Genomic DNA, 18,921 nt, shown 5'->3' on the forward strand with positions numbered 1-18,921 from the left:
GAGTGTAGTGGAAGTTTATGTGAAGGGAATGTTGAATCATGAGGCCCACATAAGGCAACTGTCTTAGGAATAAATAAGTAGTATGCTATAAATAGATATCTACCATACTAACTTAAATATGTTATTGGCTTCTCCAAAGAAACAGACCCATGGATGTGTATATGGAGAAAGAGCGAGAGGGAGAAAGAGAGAGAATTTATTTTTAAGGAATTGGCTTGGCTCACGGAATCATGGAGGCTGGAGGCTGGCAAGTCCAAAATCTGTAGTGTGGCCTGGTGGCCTGACAGGCTAGAGACCCATGGAAGAGCTGATGTCACAATTCTAGTCCGAAGGCAATCTGCTGACAGAATTCCCTCTTGGGGAAGTCAGTCTTTGTTCTATCAAGGACTTCAACTTATTGGATGAGGCCCACTCACAACAGGAAGGGCATTGTGCTTTACTCAGAATCCAACTATTTAAATGTTAATCTTATCCAAAAAACACCCTTGCAGAAACATCCAGAATAATGTGTGATCAAATGTCTGGGCCCCATGATCCAGCCAAGTTGACACATAAAACTAACCATCACACCAGGGGATAGTTCCTCAAACTTGACAAGTCCTTCTACATCTGTGGATGCCACCTCTGAGGGATAAAGGGAGGCCAGGAATAGAGCTGGCTAACAAAGGTCACTGGTCACTGGACATCTTCCCACATTCCCACTTTCTGAAGACATCTGTAAACCAAATCTTTTAAAATTCTAAGCTATGTGGATGATTTTTTGAAATTGAATGATACTGGATGAGTGTGACTCCTGGGATGCTATCCACTTAGCCAGCTATTACACACACTTTATATACAACTACATCATTCCCAATAGGTCACACTTATTAATAAATCAAATGAAGACACAGTAATGCTGTTCTTCTAAGACATGTCAACATTTTTCTTAAAGGCAGTCAAAGAAGATTGACCTAAAGATTCATGCTTCTTGTTTTTTTGAGACAGAGTCTCACTCTGTCACCCAGGCTGGAGTGCAGTGGCACGATCTCTGCTCACTGCAACCTCTGCCTCCTGAGTTCAAGTGATTCTCCTGCCTCAGCCTCCCGAATAGCTGTGATTATAGGTGCACACCACCACACGCAGCTAATTTTATATTTTTGGTAGACACGGGTTTTCACCATGTTGGCCAGGCTGGCCTTGAACTCCTAACCTCAAGTAATCCGCCTGCCTCAGCCTTCTAAAGTGCTGGGATTACAGGTGTGAGCTACCACGCCCAGCCCCATGCTTCTAAAATAGTTATTAGCTTGAAAAAAAAAAATTGGGTCTAGGCACAGCGGCTCATGCCTGTAATCCCAACACTTTGGGCGGTCAAGGCAGGCAAATCATGAGTTCAGGAGTTTGAGACCAGCCTGATCAATATGGTGAAACTCAGTCTCTACCAAAAATACAAAAAATTAGCTGAGTATAATGGCAGGCGCCTATAATCCCAGCTACTCAGGAGGCTGAGGCAGGAGAATCCCTTGAACCCAGGAGGTGGAGGTTGCAGTGAGCCGAGATCATGCCACTGGACTCCAGCCTGGGCACGAGTGAGGCTCCATCTCAATTTAAAAAAAAAAAAGAAAAAATGCTACATTCTAGAAGGGAAAAGCCAACTGGAAAAATGGAATTATTCTTTCAGCATCTTCCCCGGCCCCACTCGCCTCAAAAAAAAAAAAAAAAGGACTCAGGAAAGATGAAGATAAGGAATGCTTTTAAAATTTTTAGTCATTAACTTTTATTATAGGATCCCCACAAATTCAGTAGAAAAGGGGTGGGATACAGAAAACAGAGTGAGAGAATGGGAGATGTATAATCACTCTATCAAGCTATGCAAACCAGGACTAAAGTTTTTTACCACACAAAGCAGAGCTTTAGTTATGCATAACAATTTGTTAGTGACTTTGAAGCCAGGTACTGTCTTGGGCACTTTTGTATACATTACTTATTTCATTTGAGAAAAAAATAGTTACCATAGGAATTTAGCCGTGAATGTTCTATCATGTGTTTAACCTTGATTTGGAATCTGATATATGTTTTTTAGAAGGTTATTTTTTAACAGTTTGCACTTCTGACATCTGTTCCTCAGACGTATCAGGGAGGCAAATATTAAATAGTAATTGTAAATAGCAAGTCATCTTCTCAAACCAAGCCAATCTCATTTTAAAATGTATTAAAGGTATGTAAAGTAGTAATCCACTGAGAACTAACAGAAGCACATAGACATAATGCACATTTGGAGACTTTATCAATGGTATCACAACCAAGCCCACGTCGATGACTATTGTAGTTAATGGAAATGGCAAAAACACCTGAAAAGAGCAAAGTTTGAAAAAATATTAGATATGAACATCCATGAATGATACCTGCATATTTATATAAATAAAAATGCAAACATACAAGCTAATTAAACAGGCTAAATTAGCTGTAAAGTTGGATAAACCTGGCTTAGAAGTCAGATAAATGCCTGAGTGAAAGGAGACGTTGAAGGCTCATTGTCAGGTTGGAGGGAATGGGCATCTAGCATTTGACTGTCCATGAATGGAAATAACTAGGACCATTTGCTGATAAGATCACAATCTACTGATCTGGGTACCATGAATCTGTTAAGAGGGAATTTCTAAGGCCCAATGGAAGTAACAATCTTCTTTGGAAAATATCTCAAGGCAGTAAGAAATTCATGACAAAACAGAAAAACCATCCTCAGACCCTCTGTTATGCAGGTAAATACTGACAAGTAAGTGTTATAACTTTATAGGTGCAGCATATTTAAAAAAAAAAATCAAGACAAAAGTTTTAGCTAAAACAATTTCCCCGTTTTATGTTTTGTTTTTGTTTTGCCAAAAGCCTTAAAGACCAGTCCTTGGTACCTGTTTTGTGTTAGAATTATAAGAATTCTCTACAACGTTACCCAACCTAGGGAGAAAATTGATATAAGATATAACTGATATGAATCTACATTCCCCAAAGGTATATAACACAGCTAGTCATAATTTATGAAACAAAACCCTTTCATTAGAGGATCATTTGTTGGGATTTAATCATTAAGAATCTCTTCTTGGCCGGGCATAGTGGCTCACGCCTGTAATCCCAGCACTTTGTGAGGCCAAGGCTGGTGGATCACAAGGTCAGGAGATCGAGATCAGCCTGGGCAACACAGTGAAACCCCGTCTCTACTAAAAAACAAAAAATTAACTGGGTGTGGTGGTGGGCACCTGTAATCCTAGCTACTTGGGAGGCTGAGGCAGGAGAATCACTTGAACCCAGGAGGCAGAGGTTGCAGTGAGCCAAGATCACGCCACTGCACTCCAGGCTCTCCAGCCTGGACAAGAAGAGACTCTGTCTCAAAAAAAAAAAAAAAAAAAAAAAAAAAAAAAAAAAAAAAATCTCTTCTTAGTTTATAAAGCATCCCTGAAAAAGATACTTTAGGCCAGGCACGGTGGCTCACTCCTGTAATCCCAGTACTTTGGGAGGCCGAGACAGGCAGATCACAAGGTCAGGAGATCAAGACCATCCTGGCCAACGTGGTGAAACCCCGTCTCTACTAAAAATACAAAAAAATTAGCCAGATGTGGTGGTGGGCTTCTGTAGTGCCAGCTACTCGGGAGGCTGGGGCAGAAGAATGACGTGAACCCAGGAGGTGGAGCTTGCAGTGAGCCGAGATCGCGCCACTGCACTCCAGCCTGGGTGACAGAGTGAGACTCCATCTTAAAAAAAATAAAGAAAGAAAGAAAGATACTTTATCGTCTCATGGCTCAGTATCCATTATCAAATAATTGAGAGAAAAGAAAAGAGTGCTCCTGGGGGCATACAAGACAAATTTTAGCCACTTGTACTTAAGGCTGCCTTGCCTTCCTTTCTGATGCAAGTGTAAGTTGAATAATAACATAAGCAATAATAGCCATCAATGTCAGACCCTGGATTGTTTGCATGCCTTAGCTTACTTAATACATCCAGTGTTAATAGGAGATAGGTATTATTTTTTCCCATTTTAGATCTGAAGAAACTGAGGTTCAGAGGTTCAATAACAAGACTAAACTCAACTACTAGCCAAGCAACTGGGCTTGAGCCCAAAGCTCTTAATGATTATCTTATACTGTTATTTGTGTATAACAAATGTATCCCCCAGTTCATAACTTCTTTATAATTGTATCTATTAGGGTCAGTGATCTAACAAAAGTGTGGATGAGAAAACAGCAAAAGACATATTAAAAAGATGCAGCATGTGAAACTATACAGAGAGCAGACGTTAGGGAGGAACATCCAAGGGGCACTATGGCCACCAGCCCTGCTGTAGATTGGATCTCTCTCCCTATGTGTTCTCTGAGCTTCCTCTGCAGACCACTAGGTAGCAATCATCACACCATGATTTTTGGTTTACATGACTGTCAAGATAGATTATAACCTGTCTAAACGCAGGAGCCAAGTCTTAATTCTTTTTCTACTCAGAGTACCTAGCAAAGTGCTTAAAATATAGTTGCCTCTTGACAACTAATACTCAAATACACAGCAATTAAGAGATGACTGGATGGAAGAAGTTGAAAAGAAGGCTGGAAAGGAAAGAAGGACATAAATCAGCCATAGTTGGTGATGGGAACATTGCTTTCGTTCTCTCAGCAGTTCTTTCTTATATTTTGTATTTGGCGAGAGTCAGACACTCCAAAGAGACTGCCTAGATTTGAATCTTCCTCTAATCCATGCTGTGTGAGCTTGGGCAAGTGACCTAACTTTTCTAAGTCTGTTTTCTCATCTGTAAAATGGGAATAACAATAGAATCCACCTTTTTATTACTGAGAGGATTAAAGGTGATCATCCAAGCCAAGCTTTGAACAACCTACCTAGGAAACCAAGATTATTTTATTATTCTGATAATCAGTGTCAGGGCCACCTTTCTCCAATAACATTCTTATGCTCTCAAGTTTTGCTGCTTATTTGTTTTTCTACAATTAAATGGTTGCCTCCTCTCTTGTGAAAATTTTTTTCATACAGACTGAAAGTCAGTTTAAAATAAGTGAAGTTGAAAGACTGGAATTTGCCAACAAAGTAAGTTGATGTTTCAGAACAGTGGATGTTATCTCTTGTGACTTCACCTTGCCTCTTCTGTTTCTCATCTGCTAAATCTGACCCTGACTGTGGAAGACATTCATATGCATAACTAGTTACATAAGTAGACAAAATAGTATCTGTTCAAAAGGCTCATAATCATCTGTCCAACCATCCAGAGAACTGTTTTTCTCTCTAATAAACCATTAAATGGAATATAAGAGACTTTATATTGAGTAACCTAGCCAATAAAAAGGAAAATTAAAACCAAGACCAGATTATTCTTATGTTTCACAATAACTGAGTATTCAGAAGATCTACTTATAGATGCTTTGATTATAATCTTAAATACAGTTATACTCAATATCTGTTATTTCACACAGAAAAGAATTAGAAAATCCAATTTTACCTTATAAGGTATAGATAGATTGGGTTCCTGGTATCTCCGCCTTAGTATTCCTATCATTAATAATATAGACCATAATGAATTCGTGAAAAAAATATAGTTTATCAAATCAATTAGACTTGTTAAGATAATTGCAAGGGATCCCAAAGTGACAAGTAGCAGCACAGCTGTAAATGGAGAGGAGTGACTATTAAGTGTATTAAATAGCAAAGGCAGCTGGCCCTCTTGGCTTGCAAGATATATTGGTCTCGATGATTTAAATATAGAAATCAGAAGGTTGCTAAATAATGAGGTAGAAATAGCAAAAGGCATAATCCATGCCAATGAGGGAAAAACTCGATTAGCCCATGTGATAGCTACAGCATCTGCAGAAAAACAAAAATACACAAAAGAAAACGTGTTAAAAGAGAAATACTAATGATAAACCTTTTAATATTATTTCAAAATAAAAACATAAACTTAAGGAATAACATTCAATTTGCTTAATTTTATTGTTTATTTCCTTAGTTACACTTACATAACACCTTATAAAGGTGTCTATTTGACCCCCATCACACTGTATTGTAAATGGTTATCATTTTATATGTCTTCCCCAATAGACCAAGAATGTTTTTGAGGGCAAGGATAATCCATTTATTTTCTATAAAACTAGTGGATCACTCTGTGACAGACATATAGTAGGCTTTCAATAAACACTAGTGAAATGAATTGATTTTGTTGAATGGATGATTGAATCCATGCTTACTTTCTAAAACTAGTTTATAGAGTCTTAATAGTTACATTCAGAGGCCAAAAAGCACAGTGCAACACTACTGACACCAGAATGAGACTTTCCCACAGCACAGCGCAATTTGAAATACCTCACAGAAAAAGGAACCATGTAGATGAAGAAAATAAATTACACACCATTAAAAATATGTATGACATTTGGGACTTTTCTATAGACCGGTAGTTCTCAATTGGAGTTGAATTTACTCCTCAGGGTCATTTGGCAATGTCTGGAGACTTTTTTGGTTGTCACAACTGGGGAGGTAGAAGGTTGCTGCTCGTATCTGGTGAGTAGAGGTCAAGGATGTTGCTAAACATCTTATAATGCACAGGACAGTTCTCTACAGCAAAAAAAATATATAGTATAAAATGTTCATGGTACTGAGATTAAGAAACTAACCATTAGAGAATATTCTACTTTTTTTTTTTTTTTTTTTTTTTTTGCTTAAAGATAAGAGACCTTACGGGTACTAAGTTAATAAAAGTGCACAGGAAAAAAACGCACCTGTGAAGAAAAGCATCCACTGTTTGTGAGAATTCACTTGATTCAGTTTATATTATGTGAATATATGCTAGGACAGATCACTTGGTCAGAGAGAAACAAATTCTCAGTTTTTCAATGGAATGAGCACAATGGGGCCTGAGGTCCCTGGGGATAGGTGTCCTTGGAGCCTATGCTCTTGTACCAAGGTTGGTTTCTAGGGGGACTTTTGGGACATCAGCATACTGGTTTATAACACAAGGAAGGACTTCCCAAATGTGACAAAATTAAAATATCATTAATAGCCCTTGTTCTTAAAGATCTTTAATTTTTGTAATCCTTTTTAAATAGCTTCAAGTGCCATTTCACTTGTTTTCCTTAGTGCTGTTCTACAACTTTGGATCTTCCTTAAAAATATCTCTTGTTCTTTTCAGGAAGATATTGTTGGTTGTTTTTCCTGGACACCCATACCTCCATAAATTTCACATTTTCAATCACATTTCCAAAATATTTCTTTCCAGTAATGCAAAGGAAATTCCCCTTCAATTTCCCAGTGTGCATTCTACAAACGTGGTTAGTTATAACTTGAGGAGGATCAGGTGCAGCTCTGTCAGTGCTGGCTGGCAAACACAATATATCTTTCTACATCATCTTTAGCTCTATGCCACAAGGGATGTTTTTTCTTTGTTACACTTTCCATATGTTGTTTCTTTTTTTAAAAAAAATGATTTCATATATGTTTTGGGTGAAAAGTAAAATACATAGCACTGAAGCACATAAAGTGAAAAGTAAATGTCCCTTTCTTCACCAACCTCCCATTCATGTGCAGCAAATGGAACCACCATTAACAGCTGTTTGGATCCTCTTCTAGAGATTTTGTATGAATGTATAAGCACCTATTAGGGTTGTGTATGAGTGTGCATGTTTGTGTACGCTCACTTAGGCTTGTTTTTGCAGGTGCATCTTGCTCTTATTGGTACATTTGCATGCATCTAATTATTCAGCAAATTCTCAGCATTCCATTATATAACTGTCAATGAGTTTATCTACCCATTTCATATTGTTTTATTTGTAGTTTATGTTCAATTTCTTGCTAATATAAAATGTGCTTTAATGAAAACACTCATGCCTTCCATTCTTGATAGTTGTTCAAGTCTCCTTAGAGTAAATTCTTAGAAGTGGGACTTGTGAGTCCAAAGGTATACACATTTTAAAATAAGGATGATGTTACAAAATTGACCTCGGAAAATAATTGCATTAATTTACCAATAAATGATTCTAAAATAATCACTTTCTCTTCAAAATTCTTTTATTATTATTATTATTTTAAATTTATTTATTTATTTATTGCCTATCATTGGCTATCTTTCCAAAATTCTTAACCATATCTGGGTACTTGGGACCAGCTACTTTTAGATTGCATCTGGACAGGGAAACCTTCTCAGCTTCTGCTTCCATAAAATGTATTTACTGTTTTAGATTATCTTGTCCTATGCCAATTTTCTCTAGTTTTAAATATGGCATGGAACTCTCAAGAAAACCAAATGTGAGCACCCTGTCAGCAGTCTGTGGCAGCACTTTGGGAACAATGAAATCCTCAATTTTCAAAGCTGGGACAGGGCTCCTCACTAAGTCATTTCCATACACCTTGTTCTAGAAGAACACCCTTCCCTTCTCAGTTGTGGTACTTATTCACAATAAAGGCTTTTTTTTTCCCTAGGAGGAAAATATGTGAAGAAACAAGTCAGAGCTCTGACATGGACACAGACAGAAACATTACATAATTAATGCCATTGTTTCTTTTTCTATGTAAACCACAAATATTAGAATCTAATATTTATCACAGCCTGGTGTAATTCTTTCAATGTTCCTTAAATAAAATGTAGCATACAATTCATGCCACATCATAGATGCTCTTTATTCATCTGGGAACTTTTCACATTTTTTACATATACCTGTTTGAAAAAAACAATGCATCTCTTAATCTTTAAAATTTCTTAATTTAAGAACCTAGGTTTGGGCCTGGTGGCTCACGCCTGTAATACCAGCCCTTTGAGAGGTCAAGAGGGAGAATCACTTGAAGTTGGAACAGCCTGACCAACATGACAAAACCTTATCTTTACTAAATATACAAAAATTAGTCAGGTGTGGTGGCCCATGCCTGTAATCCCAGCTACTCAAAAGACTGAGGCACAAGAGGTGCTTGAACCCTGGAGGCGGAGGTTGCAGTGAGCAAGATTGTGCCACTCGACTCCAGTCTAGGCAACAGAGCAAGACTCTGTCTCAAACAAAAACAAAAACAAAAAAACAAAAAAAAACCCCACCTATTTCTTTTGCTTATAAGTTCCCCCTTATTATACAAATTTTGCACCTTAAAGAAAATGTATAATATTCAGTGCAAACAATAAAGTAAAAGTCACATACAATATCATTCCCATTGATCACCATTATTAGCTACTTATTTACTGTTTTACATCATTATATACATCCTGACTTTTTCCTCATTATTGAATTATAAACATTGTCCCTTTTCTTCAAGTGTCCATCAACAATATCATCTTTTACAAATCACAGAATATTCTGTTATATACATTTCCCATAAATTTTTTATTTGTTTCAAGTTTGTTGGATATTTTTATGATTTTTAATTTTTGCTATCATACATAAAGCTATGATTACTATACCTACACATATATTTTTTCATGTATGACTCTGATTTTTTTCTTAATTTAAATTTCCTGTACAATAAACATGCAGATATTTGGACTCAGAAACATTAATTTAGAATTTAAACAAAAAGTCTAAAAATGATATGCCTAAAAAATAAGCATTGTAGCCAAATTACAAGTGATGATGATCAAAATGCTTCATGAGTCTTCTACACGTGCCAAAACCATTGTGCCACCTACAAAATTGCTGTAACCATTATGACACCAAAATGACACCAAAGGAGATGTTCATGACTTTTTAACAACCGTATGGACGGAGCACTGGTAGTCATAACAGATGCCAGCTTCAACGAACTGTAACAACAGTGCTAGCTGACCAGCAGCCCCGACCACACCCACTATTAACTTTGTAAATTTATTCTTTATATAATCAAGGTAGTTAATAAATCACTGCTTGTTCTGATCTGAATTTGCATTTGGTTTGTTCTCACAGACACTCAGAAGCTTGATTACATCTAGTTTAGAAGTGCCTAAGATACCTAGACCATTATGAATCAGCACTGATACCATATGGCAGCACCCTGCAGGGCAGTAACATAAGAATTGAGGCAAAGTTTACAGAATTTTTTATCAAAATCTCCCTTAGGTTTGCCTCCATGCCTCAAAAATTCACCAAAACAATAATAGCTGCTCAAAAGAGATTAGTCCTAAAGGTACTGGGTGGTAGATTTATCTCACGAGGTGGTTTAATGCTGACTTGAGGAAATTACTAGTCTTCCACTTTCCCTGTTTCTCATTTCTTTCCAAATTTCCTTTTATTCCTTGAATCTGTTACTCATTTTTAAATGTACATTTATTTAAGATTTTCTCATTCTTTTATTCTTTATTCTACAATTTGGCCTCTAAGATAGCTATTTTTTGGTCAGATTTCCAATATGTTCAGGACCCTTTGCCGCCATGAATTTCAGAGTTGTTCATGGTAAACCGTATTGTTTTATACATCAATATTAATTATATGCATCAATTGAACATTAGCGTCTACTCTTTTAACTGCCAATATTCTACATTTCCAATTGATCATTTTTTGTGACACTAGAAAAACATTGAGACTCAAACATTTTGAAAGTTTTGCAATAGATGTAAACACTGATTACACAGTGTCACTCTGGTGAGATGAGATCATGAAAGGAATACTAATATTTTCAATCTGATCTACACCATACATCAACATTATATACATCTTTCCATACTATCAGAAAAGGCATAACCATGCTTAAAGAGGAATATCTTTTCTAAGACAAATCATTCCCTTTGGCCCTCTGTTATTTTAGAAAATTATAAGTTGATTATATATATAGAATAATGAAGAGTAAACAGTGGTCCTGACTGGTGAAATGATAGTTAAGGTATGTTGAAAGGACCAGCACTTTATTTATTGTTTTAGCCATTTGCATACAAACCTGAAGAGAGAATTTCCCTGGGTGTAAGAACAGTCAGATAGGAAATGTTAACCAGTAAATAAACTACAGTCACCAGAGGTAACGCAGTAAATATGCATTTGGGAATTGTTGTTCTGGGTTTCTTCAGCTCCCCTATAACACAAAAGAGGACAAAATCATAATTGGTAAACATTATTTCTAAAATTCATTATTTTTAGATTAATATTTTTGTATTTGTATAAATTTATGGGGCACAAGCATACCAAGGATGGTTATGCCTTTTCTATGATTTTATTACATGCATAGATTGTGTGGTGGTCAAGTCAGGGTTTTAGGGTATCCATCACCTGAATAACGTACATTGTACCTGTTAAGTAATTTTTCATCAGCCACCTGTCCACTCCCTCTCCCTTCCAAGTCTCTATGGGTCATCATTTTACTCTCTACATCCATAAGTACACATTTTGTAGTTAATTATTAGTGAGAAGGTATAATATTTCTCTTTCTATTTTTGAGTTATTTCACTTAGGATGATGGTCTCCAGCTCTATTCATGTTGCTGAAAAAGACATGATTTCATTATTTTTTATGGCTGTGTAGTATACTGTGGTGTGTACATATATGTATATACAAACACACAATAGTGTTGTGATAAACATGAGTGCAGGTATCCTATTGATTTATTTTCTTTTGGATAGATACCCAGTAGTGGGATTGCTGGATCAAATTGTAGTTCTATTTTTAGTTCTTTGAGAAATCTCCATACTGTTTTCCATAGACATTATACTAATTTACATTCCTACCAGCATCGCTCCATGTGTCAAGAATTGGGCTAGGCTCTTCCTATTCATTCAGCCACCACCACTACACATACACTGAAATGCGTGCGCGCGCACACACACACACACACAAGCACACACTGGTGGACTGCTACACACCCACCTGCCTAACATAGCTAAATGAAGAAAAATATGAAATATGCTTCATTTTCTCCATGGATGGTAAAATTCCTGAAGAAAGACTGAAGAATAAAAAATGAAATCGGAGCCCGTAAGTCCTGTACCATTTGAAGCCTACTTACGTGTTTAGCCTCATCTATTAAGTCCAGGCACTGAGTTTGGATAGTGGGAATCCAGCGGTGAGCAGAAACTACATGAAGTTTGACCTCAAGAAGAAAAGCTACACATGAGTTAAATAATTGCATAAATAGGAGGTTAAAATAATGAAACTATGGAAAGTGTCTATATGAAAAGAAACTAAGTGCTATGGAGATATATTATGTGACAATGTGATAGTTTCTCTTGCTATCTGTGTTTCATATATAGACAGATACAGACAGACTGGCCTTTGCAGTTCCTCAACAACGTCTTCTCCCTTCTTGCCATAGGGTCTGTTTTTTTATGTGGAATGTTCTTTCCTAGTTGCCTAGTTGACCTCTACACTTCCTTCAGATCTCAGGAAAATAATTACTTCTTGGAAAATAGGAAAGGAAACTCTCTCCCTGGCTAGCAAAATTTTCCTATTATACATTTCTCGTACCGTATACTAAAAGGAGTTAAAGAGCCCGTCATAACTTCTCTCTCCCTGTATGCTCTTGACCATTCCTTTATGCCAATATTAAGTGCAAAGAAGGCCAAAAAAGTTGTAATTTGGCATCATATAGAGTGGATTTTCTAGGACAGTTTTATGTTAAACATTGTTCCATTCATCACGCCGTTTCCCCAAAGTTTGTCCTACCCCAAAAATTGCTCTGTGCCATGAAGAAATGATCATCTATAACCATAGTATACAATGGCACCCTGTGCCCTGCCCAGTGGCAAGGAACAAAAAACAGACCTCAGATCCACCAGAAGCCAATCATTTTCAGTATACAAGAAAATTTATCTCAAGAATTTGAACCAAAGGTCAAGAGAAAAGCAACATAATGGTTTTAGAAAAGAAAGGAAGATGAGAAAACAATTTTTTTAAAATTTCTAGAACTTCCCTATTTTTTCATATTAATTATTTATTTTATAGAGACGGGGTCTTGCTATGTTGTCTGGGCTGGTCTTCAACTCCTGGCCTCAAGCAATCCTCCAGTCTAGGCCTCCCAAAGTGCGGATTAAAAATGTGAGTCACCACGTTCAGTCTGCTTCCCTATTTTTTGTTGCTCCTGAAGATTGGTTGCCCAAATCTTCCTTAAAATATAGCATAATCCTTCCAGTAAGTTCCCCTTTTATTGCTTAAGCTAATGTGAGTGGGTTTCTGCTATTTAAAACCAAATCCCCTTTGCTAATAAATATCTATCATTTGACTACATCAAATTTCTTCCATCTGTGTCTGCCCAGGGGTTAGATCTAATGCCCATGGGGTACACTAATCTGAGCTAATTGAGAACTTGAATAGTAAAAAATTTGAGAAGGTTTTAATTTTAACCCTGCCTGCACCACTTACTATTGTGGGACTTCTGGACAATGTATTGGCTGTCAAGGTTTCAATCTCCTTATAGTGAAAACTATAGGGACAAGATTCCAATCCTAGTGTTTAGCATATAATAGGTGCTGAATATATGGTTGTTGTTAATTACCATAGTTATTAAAGGTTTGGGACAAAAGGGCAATTTTTTGGATTAATTGTACTTTCTTCTGAGCCTTTTACTTGTTCTCATCGTGTACTTGATTTGTAAAAAGGAGATGGAGATTACAATTTAATTTATAATAAAAAGTTATAATAGCCAGACAGGCGACAAATATCCTTGACTCTTGAACTTAGAAGATGGGTATTCCAGCCAAGTGTAGTGGCTCACATCTGTAAACCCAGCACTTTGGGAGGTGTAGGCAGGTGGATCAGTGGAGCCCAGAAGTTAAAGGCCAGTCTGAGCAACATACCAAAACTTCGTCTCTACTAAAAATCCACACACACAAAAAAAATTAGCTGGGCATGATGGTGAGTGCCTGTAGTCGCAGCTACTCAGGAGGCTGAGGTGAGAGGATCAATCGAGCCCAGAAGGTCAAGGCTGCGGTGAACTATGATTGCACAGCTGCACTCCAGCCTGGGTGATAAAAAATAAAAATTTAAAAAAAAGATAGGTATTCCTACACCTTGCAAAGTCACCTGTCTACAAATCACTGTTTTGCAGGTAAAAGTGTTACTTAAAACTTAGATGTACTTAAGATTTATTTTGTAAGTTAGCAACTCCAGCACACACTGAAATTCCTCCAACTTTTGTTCACCACTACAGGCTTGTGAGGAATTCCATAACAGTTTATAGGTCAGCATGAATAAATTCTGTAAATATATTTTCAGCTGACAATAATTGTCTAACAATGACACATCTCTGCAATGGGATACAATGAAACTGGCTCAAATAAAAATCCAGAAATACTGCTTCTAGCCTTGAAAGCAAGAAACAATGAGAAACTTTTGCTGGTTATGCCAGCTGCTGAAATTGGCCCATTTAATCACAAGCCACGTAAAACAGAAATATCCTCATAGCTTTCTTTTCTCAATACCTTATTTTTAACTCAATGCAAACTGACTTCCTCTCGTGTTCAAAATTCACCAATGACTTCTTACATCATCAGTGACGGTGCTCTAACCAGTCCTCATGCTCCTTGACTTCTGAAGCATTTAACCAGATAGATCATCCCCTGCTTTTTGAAACATATTCTGATTTTCCTCTATAACACTCTGAGCCTCCTCTGGCTTCTTCACTGAATCTTCTTTCTCTACCTCCTGCTTAAAAGTTGGCATTGTCCAGTCATCTGTCTCCCTCCGACTCTATGCCATTTTGTCCTTCGTCTCTCTATGTACTTGCCTTAGTAATCAACCCTATATATTTTGTCCTTCAACTTTGTATGTACTTGCCTTAGTAATCATATTTAATACCAAGACTCTCAGATGGAAACCATTTTGTAGTCACCTGAGGTTACATACCTTGTCTTCTATCTACGCTGCATGCTTCTATTCTCCATGGCTTCACTCATATTTTTCTGGAATTTTGTGGATTCAATTCAAATTGCCACCTTTTCCACTCAGTGACAGCAAAAAGTGACCTTTCTGCTGATTTCCAAAGTAATTATATTGTTCCGTTATGGCTATCTATTAAATACTGTATCAAATTATTTGTTTATAAGGCAAGAATTATAGTGATTTTAAACCATGATGTACATTTTGCAGATAAAAAAAGAGACTGGAAAGGAGAAAATATTTGCTATAGTTGGTAACAGCAGACCCAAATCTAGGTATTGCCTCTCCTGCTAGACTGTAAGCCTCTTTGATAAAGACTGTGTCTTACTCATCTTGAGGCACTAGTACAAGGTTTTAAAAACAGTCTTTGAAAAGATGGTGGCTACTCAAATGATTTCACGAATGATAGATAAATCAGTGGTGGGGGACTTGAGATTTTAAAAAGTTTTGTTCAGTAGTTAAGAGTCTGATACATATTTAAATAACAAGGAAAAGAACTGATTTTTTTAAAAAGATTGAAGTTAAGAAAAAATGAAATAAAAGAATGTGAAAGAAAAGTCCTTGAGGTGATGGAAGGGAAAAGATAAAGAATTCAAGGGAAAAGACGGACTTTGAAAATGAAAAGATGAAAACTTCTGTTCTAACATTGAAGGGAAGGGTATACAGCCTCAGAGCAATCTACAATATCTATGCTTCTCTACTCTTTAAAGATACTTAAGAACCTACAAAGAGCAAAAAGCAGAACTATCACTTGACCCAGCAATTCCACTACTGCGTCTCTACCCACAGGAATAGAAATTGTTATATCAAAACGACCTCCGCACTTGCATGTTTATTGCAGCACTATTCACAATAGCAAAGTCATGGGATCAACCTAAGTGTCCATCAATGCATGACTGGATTCTTTTAAAATGTGGTATATACACACTATGGAATACTATGCAACCATAAAAATAATGAGATCATGTCTTTTCCAGCAACATGGATGCAAATAGAGACCATCATCCTAAGAGAAATAATTCAAAAATGGAAAATCAAATACTGTATATTCTCACTTATATATGGGAGCTAAACAGTGAGTACACATGGATATACAGAGGAAACTGTGACACTGATGATTCCAAAAGTGGGGAGAGTAGGTGGGGGATAAGGGTTGAAAGATTACCTACTGGGTACATGTTCACTGTTAGGGTGATGGGTACACTAGAAGCCCAGACCTCACTATTATACAAATAAATCCATGTAGTAAACCTGTATATGATCCCTGAATATATAAAAATAATGATGCTTAAGAGCATAGTAAAAGTGCAAGGCAAAAATCCAGCACTTGTTGCTCTTCTCTGATGTCACGAGTGAATCAAGAAGATGCTGTTCCACTTTGCCACCCACTTCAGTCAGCTGCCCAGTGCTGTCATTGCGGTCAAGGGGTCTGAACTGCTGGAGAAGTTCCTGTTTTGGGTGTCCAGGGAGTACTCGTCTGGAGGCTAGGGGAAGGAAGGGAGCCTCTTTCGGGCTCCTATAATCCTGGTTATAGTATCTTTGCATTGTGGGCTAACTTATTATTTATTTATTTATTTATTTATTTATTTATTTTTCTTTTTTTTGAGACAGGGTCTCACTCTGTAGCCCAAACTGGAGTGCAGTGGTGCAATCACAGCTTACTGCAGCCTCAAACTCCTGGGCTCAAGCGATCCTCCCACCTCAGCCTCTTAGTAGCTAGGATTAAAAGTGTGCACTTCTATGTTCAGATAATTTTTTCAGAAATCTGAGGAGGTGGCCATGGCCATTGTGGCTCATGCCTGCACTCCCAGCACTTTGGGAAGTAGAGACAGTTGGCTTACCTGAGGTCAAGTGTTTGAGACCAACCTGGCCAACATAGTGAAAACCTGTCTTTACTAAAAATACAAAAATAAGCCGGGCATAGTGGTTCACACCTGTATTCCCAGCTATCCTGGAGTCTGAGGCAGGAGAATTGCTTGAACCCTGGAGGTTGCAGTGAGCTGAAATCACACCACTGTACTCCAGGCTGGGCAACAAGAGGAAAACTCTGTCTCAAAAAAAAAAGAAAGAAAGAAAAGAAAAGAAAGGAAAGAAAGAGAGAGAGAAAGAGAGAGAGAGAGAGAGAAAGAGAGAGAGAAAGAAAGAAAGAAAGAAAGAAAGAAAGAAAGAAAGAAAGAAAGAAAGAAAGAAAGAAGAAGGAAGGAAGGAAGGAAGGAAGGAAGGAAGGAAGGAAGGAAGGAAGGAAGGAAGGAAGGAAGGAAGGAAGAAAGGAAGAAAGGAAGAAAGAAAGAAAGGAGAAAGAAAGAGAGAAAGAAAGAAAAAGAAAGAGGGAAAGAAAAAGAAATCTGAGGAGAGGGATCTCACCATTTTGCACAGGCTGGTCTCAAACTCCTAGGCTCAAGCAATCCTCCCATTTCAGCCTCTCAAAGCATTGGGATTATAGGCATGAGCCATCACACCCAGCCCTAATTTAGCTTTTAAATGCATCCAAGGTTGCTGTAGGGTGGCAGCTTTTATAATGCACACAAGAAAATTATAGCTTTATCATTAACTAGAATGCTTGATGTGAAAAAGGTCAATTGCATGTAAAATCAATTTGTATTATTACATTCATCAATGAAAGGAAAAAGTTCTAATAAAATATAAAACATAATTCCAAAAGTAAGTAAATAAAAATACTTAGAACCTCAATGTGTCATACCTATCTACAACACAAACATAGTCCAGCATTGGATCATTCCTGGATTTACAGTTTCATGGGTGGGGAATATTTTCACAACCCCAGCTTTCATCCATTAACAGAAAGGATACAGATTAACACAGAAGTCCCATATCTGTGGTCCCAGAAAGGAAAGTTGAAAAAGAGAAGCTGTTCAATCAAATAAGTACCTTAGAATAAACAGGAAGATAATTAAGAGTAGGTAACAAGTGCAAGGCTGGCATGATCTGATTTAGAAAGTCACAAAGAAGAAAGAAACATTGAATCATTTAAGACTCAAAATACAACAAATGATAGGCATTTCATATTGTATGCAATAAGTCATGATTTTAGATTTTTTTTTCCTCAACAGATTGTTACCTGCTATAAGTGTAAAGCATCCCCCGCCTGAATATGCAAAATATCCTTGGAAGATGGCTTGTATAAGGTGAGAGATATCTGGAAATTCAGCATCAAAAGCATTCTGAAACCGTTCTACATTCTCCTTTTTCCCTCTTACCAGGAACACTACTCCAGTTAGGGAAATGAAGCTCAGTATGGACACTTTCAGCACTGAGCTAGCCATCTGAAGCCAAGTCACTTCTTTCACACCACGAGAAGTCAGAATTCCTACAATCCACAACATGGCCAATGCCAGACATTTCTTTGGCAGCTTTGGGACAGAGCAGCTGAGGAAAAAAGGCTGGATGCTGTACTCAGCAAGGAGCAGAGCTTGGCCAGCAACTACCCCTGACCCCAGAAACAAGGATGTCCAGAGATTCAAGAAAGCAACCGTAGAGCCAAAGTATCTCTTGAGAAAATAGTATTGAGCTCCACTGCATGGGAAGCTTATACTTATCTCTGCAGAACAAAGAGTTGATGTCATGGCCAGTATGGCACAGCCAGCCCAAACGCACAGGGAGACTCCCACGTTCATGCAAGAGTATGCCAACACACCTTTGGGGGACACAAAAATTCCTGCACCAATGATGTTAATAAGTAAAAAACTTGTGCCCCAGCAATATCCAAACACTCTCTTGAGCTGTATTTTCTTCCCTCTATCCATTGTACTTGAAGAGCTTTCAAATTCTATATAAATTACAATTTCTAGATTTTCCTGCCTATGTAGCTGCAAAGGATGTTGATGGATTCCTGAAATAAAATAATGCTGTCCTTTCTGTTCCCTTTTCATTAAGTATAGCTTGGTTTTAATAATTAACAAAATAGAAGTGGAAGATGGGGACAAAAAATAATAAGTAACAAAATATATGTGACACATTCAATAAAATAAACCAAGATGTAGAAGGCTTTGGTCTGATTTGTCTTTTAATTATTATCAAAATCATGCACTCAGATTTTTTAAAAAAGGAATTTCCAAGAAGACATGGATTACAGTGCAAAGCTGGGGCTTCCTGCTCTACTTCACTGCTTCCAAAATGCATTCCCAGTTCC

At 37.3% G+C, this 18,921-nt stretch overlaps 1 protein-coding gene across 1 annotated transcript; it reads right to left on the bottom strand.

Moving 5' to 3' along the window:
- Positions 1-1,735: 1,735 nt before the first annotated feature.
- SLC7A13 (solute carrier family 7 member 13) lies at positions 1,736-18,633 on the bottom strand. The gene is made up of 4 exons (XM_010358172.2): positions 17,851-18,633; positions 10,846-10,977; positions 5,471-5,832; positions 1,736-2,330 (listed from the first exon to the last, which is right to left on the bottom strand). Exons 1-4 carry the CDS (start codon positions 18,533-18,535, stop codon positions 2,067-2,069), a joined length of 1,443 nt encoding a protein of 480 aa, XP_010356474.1. The 5' UTR covers positions 18,536-18,633; the 3' UTR covers positions 1,736-2,066.
- Between the last annotated feature and the right edge of the window lie 288 nt (positions 18,634-18,921).

This window comes from Rhinopithecus roxellana, chromosome 9, assembly GCF_007565055.1.
Source record: "Rhinopithecus roxellana isolate Shanxi Qingling chromosome 9, ASM756505v1, whole genome shotgun sequence".
Classification (NCBI taxonomy): domain Eukaryota; kingdom Metazoa; phylum Chordata; class Mammalia; order Primates; family Cercopithecidae; genus Rhinopithecus; species Rhinopithecus roxellana.